This window comes from Bison bison, unplaced genomic scaffold, assembly GCF_000754665.1.
Source record: "Bison bison bison isolate TAMUID 2011002044 unplaced genomic scaffold, Bison_UMD1.0 scf7180017864295, whole genome shotgun sequence".
NCBI lineage: Eukaryota > Metazoa > Chordata > Mammalia > Artiodactyla > Bovidae > Bison > Bison bison.
Window position 1 is genome coordinate 12,415,684 of NW_011494867.1, and position 4,884 is coordinate 12,420,567.

Genomic DNA, 4,884 nt, shown 5'->3' on the forward strand with positions numbered 1-4,884 from the left:
CAAGTGTTGGGATCTCAGAGTTGGAATCCCACCTTCTCTTAGGAACGCTGCTTAACCACAACTCAGTTCTCCTGTCTGAAATGGGGACTGCAGTTACAATGAACCAGGCTATTATACCTGAGTCCCACAGGTCCTAGGAAGGTCGGGTGGGTTAAAGTATGTAACAAGCTAGGACCACCTTCTAAGACTAGTCAGGGTTTCAGACCGTCCTTACTGCTGTCCCGAGCTGTAATCTGAAGAAACACAAAAGTCTGACCTCTTTATAAGTTGAACTGTGTCTCTGAAGACTTTTAAAAAGCATAGACAATTCAAAACTGAAGTGGGGTACAGAAAAGACAACAAGAAAACTAGTAACTCTGATAGTGGCTTCAGACTTTACGAAGAGCAATAACAGGGCACTGGGGAAAGCACGAACAATGAACCAATGACCAGTTACCTGCTGGGTCAGCTTCACGGTAGAGGGACTATGGTTACCTGTGAGCACTGAATGGAGACCACTGTGGATAATCAGCAAGGTCTGGCTTACTGCATCTTCTAAGGGTCATGATGTCTGAGAGCAGTCAGGTCCGGTCCTACCACAGTCCTGCCTTCCTGCACCAGGCATCCCGGCAAGAGACAGACACTGCTGTTCAACCAGCACTTACATTAAAACACAGGAACGAGGGGTCTTGATAATTGTGCCGACAGGAGAAAAGCATAATGGTGAAGAAGTGGCCTTCCCCCCTTAGGACTGTGAGGGTACAAGATACAGGCTCCACTTGGACGGACTGGGGACAGAGGAAGCAACGCCCACCAGGAGGCACCTCCCCCTTAACAACATGATGAAGGAAGACCCTCTGCTCAGTGAGTGACAACAACCCACCCAGGAACAGAGGCCTGCTGCCTTCAGGACGACTGAGCCTCCAGCAGAATCCAGGAAACGAGCTGACTGCTGCTCCCAGGGCCGTGAGGAGGGCAGCCGTCCAGGCCCGCAGCCACAGGTGTGAGGACTCGGCACCACCGGCATCCTCGCGCAGCTCCAAACCGGGAGGCGAGAGCAGCTGGGGGCCCTGCGGGCTGCACCCCATCCTGTCCCTGTGAGCCCCCCAAGGGCCCACACCACTGGCCAGGGGGCCACCGGCCTGACACTGTCCACTGTGGCCGCACGAAGCCAGACAGCCAAGAACCAGGGAGACCAGCCTCCCCCTGTGGGAGGGAGAGCTGCCTTGTCCACGCTGAGCCAGCGCAACTGCAATGCGATGAAATAAGACAAGTTCAGGCCCTCAGTCCCGTGGGCCCCGCGTGGGGCTGGCGGCGACCACGTCAGTGCAGAGACAACAGCGCATCACTGCACAAAGCGCTGCTCTAATGCAGGAGCGCCGGCGCAGGGCGCGGCACGACAACGGCCACTGACTTCCCCTTGATGAACATCAAGACCTGAGACTTCCAGTCCAGACACATCCGTGTAGAACTTGTGGAATTCAGAATTATACATCTAAGACTGGCGTTTTCAAACCACCTGGACGCATCCAGCCAAACGCCACGTCCCTCAGCTCCTCCCCACACCCCGTCCTCCCAGTGGCCCCGGCTCACCTCTGGACAGTTTCCCTCCAGGCCTCTTGGGCAGCGACCCCTCAGTGGAATGTGTGGATGTGTGCAGCGCGTTCTCCAAGCTGTTGCCCACGCTGCTGACGGGGGGCTCAGTCCTGGGCGTGACCTGTGGGAACAAAGTCGCCATCATCTTATTTTCTTCCTAAATTTAGTTCATGTGTAAGGATTTTCATTTTTATTTGAAAGTCACTTAACGCTTACTGCAGCTTCCAATTTTTCTGTAAAGCAGTCATTGCTAGTGTGAGCACTTCAGGCAAAAGACAAAACTTTGAGCAATTCACCACTCACCACTGAAATGTAAAGCCATCCCAGTTTGAGCAAACACGGGGACTCGTGTCTTGTGCCAGCAGTTCACTCGCTGGGTAGAAACTGTTAACTAAGCCGTCACAAATCCTATCTGAGGCATACTGTGATTTTTCAGTTCTTCAAATCACAGTTTCCTATCAATTACAAAGCAGGACTTAACATTGTCCTGTAAATCTTGAAAAGATAATAAAATGCTCTAATAAAAACAGGAGAGAACAGGATAGACTTGGATCTATTTGAGGGCGCATTTTTAAAAAGCATATTCTAGAAATATGTTACAATCCCATCTCTGGGTATTTGTCATACAAAGTACTCACAGGTGAGAATGATGTGGGGGGGGGCGGCGCACTCACTGTAACAGTGAAACACTGAAAATGCCTTGAACAGCTACTGATAGAGAGCCAGGAAAAAAAGGACCACCGCCCACAGCCCCCCACTCTATGCTGGCCTTGGGGTTCAGCCTACACCAAGTTCCCAACAGGAGCCAGGAGGGCTGCCCCATCTCCGCTCCCTCGTCTTAGGTTTACAGACAGCCAGGACCCCCGAAGGCCACCTTGGACTCTACAGTGACCTCAGGAGGGGAGGAGAGAGGAGGGGAGGGGGTCCTTGGGGGAGGGGCAGCACCTTTACTTTTTTCCCCTAATGATGACCAGTATTTGAAAATTTTTATAGCCGAATGTATTTATTACTTTTAGGATTTAGAGGAATAAAAATGACCAATGCTTTAATGTCTTCCTACTCACAATTTAAAAGGACAGTAGAGAAAAGTTACGATTTTAAAGTTTACCAAAAGCAGCAAGTTTCAAAACATGGAGAAACACAGTGCTACACACACAGCCAAAGAGAAGGTTTGGGAAAAGCGGCATGACTTTTGGTCCCAATCCTCACCCGAAGCGGATGCGAGATGCACACAGGAAGCTCTCTGGCTGCCGCTGTCCTCAGCTCACCTTGTTACCTGGCTAGCGGGTGGGCGGCGGCACAGACCCTGCTGTGTGCAGGCCTGGCCGGGGCACCCGGCAGAGGCGGAGGGCCTGGGGCAGGTGGAGGTGGGCAGAACGCACCAGCCACCTCGGTAGACGGGACACCCAGCCCCCCACAGACAGAGCTCAGGGAGGCCGCTGCAGGCACGACCCTGCCTGCTCCTAGAGGCCAGTCTCTGGCCCAGGAAGGCCCCAGCTGTGCAGGTGTCCCCTCCCCACACGCAAGTCCCCACACAAGCTTAGTAACTCCGAAGGTCTGGCTAATCTGCAAGTTTACGGAACTCAAGGAAGAAAACCCTCCCCCTCCAGCACTCCACCAAAAAAGTCCATTCATTTGGTAACATTTACCGAAATGCTGTATTTTCCAACTACTTATATTTGTTGTTTAATTTGCATTATTTCCTTTAGGTGGAGCAAAGTTTTCTTTTATCATCCGATGGCCAGAATATTCCAGCAATGAACTTCTTTATTAAATAAGGTAAAAGCACTGACAAGTACAACACAATGGATATGAATTTGAGCAAATTCCAGGGGACAGTGGAGTCTGGCGTGCTGCATGCAGTCCATGGGGTTGCAAAGAGTCAGACATGACTTAGCAACTGAGCCACAACAAAGTTACTCAAAGAGCAAGATTTCAAATAACAAACAGTATTTTGGGAGGCTGACATTTCCAATACCCTAAACACAACGGCAGCCAACTTCCCACATCTGGCCTGACCCCCAGGAACCCCCACGTTCTCTCAGCTGCCCTGGCGGGTAATTCTAAGTCCTGGTCCTAAGGCAAGGGAGACTGAGGGTCTCAACAACAGCTAATGGAAGTGCAGGCCCTGCTGGCCCGTGAGGAACCTCTCCGTGTGGAGCAGACACACACACACACCCCTGCCCAGCCTGCAACAGCCCAACTGGCCAGAACGGACGCCACCCTCCAGACTCACAGCCTTTGGGGAGCGGGCTGCAAAAATGGACCACAGTGCCCTCAGCCACTCTGGTGAACATTGAGGCAGAGAACTCAGCCAGTAAAGCCTGGGGCGGAGGGCAGGGGCGCAGAAATGACTCTGGTTCTCAGCCCTGACTGCACGTGGAACCCTGGAGTTACCCAGCAGGATGGATGCACTGCATCCTACATAAATACAGGAAAGAAAACTAAAACAAGAAAAAAAAAAACATTTGTTTTCTTTGGCACTTTTAAAGCATTTCTTCCTAGTTTTCCAAAAGTTCACTTCTTTCAACCCAGCCCTCTATCTTTGTTCTGGTCCTTTGTTTACATTGAAAGCTGTCTTCACTTGTGCTTCCCAGAAATGCTGTTTTTTGGGGTTATTTTTGGTGAAGCTAATTTGCCCCATGTGACCCACACAGCTCAACCGAGCGCTGTCTGACTCACGCTCACAAGCAGAGCCGTCAGCAGCCTGACGGACTCAGAACTGAGCCCTGCTTGGTGCCGGGGTCGCTTCTGCTGCTGCCGGGAGGCTCTCGGAAGACGTGGTCCAGCCGCCAGCCCAGCGCAGCCCTGACGGATGTTTTCCATTAGGCTCACAGCCCCACTTCCTGCCAGTGCCCGCCGACTGACGCCCTCTGGGCCAGTCAGCTCCTTTTCCACCTTCCCAGCCGCCCCTCCTACGACCCACGGGGTCTGGCTCCTGACATCTCCCACGGCCCTTAGCTCCATCCACTGGGCCTCCGGGGCAGGAAGATGGTCAGGATACACTGGAGGCTTCTGTCCTGGCTGTGCCCTGGGCCAGGGCCCCTCAACCATGTCTCATACACAGCTCGGGCTCTGCAGCCGTGGCCCTGCCGACTGAGCCACCAAGGCCAAGACCTCTTTCCGGCACACGTTCAGCTTCCTCCACTGCACTCACCTCGCAGGGTTTTTGTGAGATTTAAATGGAAAGCTTTTGAAGTAGCGCGCTGGAAAGACAGTCAGGACTCAGTGAAGTGGCAGCTGTGGCGACAACCAGGGCACGTGCAGGCCAGTCGGGAAGGCAATCACACAGGTTCACGTGCTGACACA

At 52.7% G+C, this 4,884-nt stretch overlaps 1 protein-coding gene across 1 annotated transcript in view; it reads right to left on the bottom strand.

The window, feature by feature from the left end:
• The window catches only part of ZCCHC14 (zinc finger, CCHC domain containing 14), a 48,152-nt gene that overhangs the window by 29,319 nt on the left and 13,949 nt on the right, over positions 1-4,884 (bottom strand). The window contains exon 2 of the mRNA XM_010850873.1: positions 1,573-1,696. Coding sequence (XP_010849175.1) covers positions 1,573-1,696 — 124 coding nt within the window. The remainder of the gene's footprint in view (positions 1-1,572; positions 1,697-4,884) is intronic.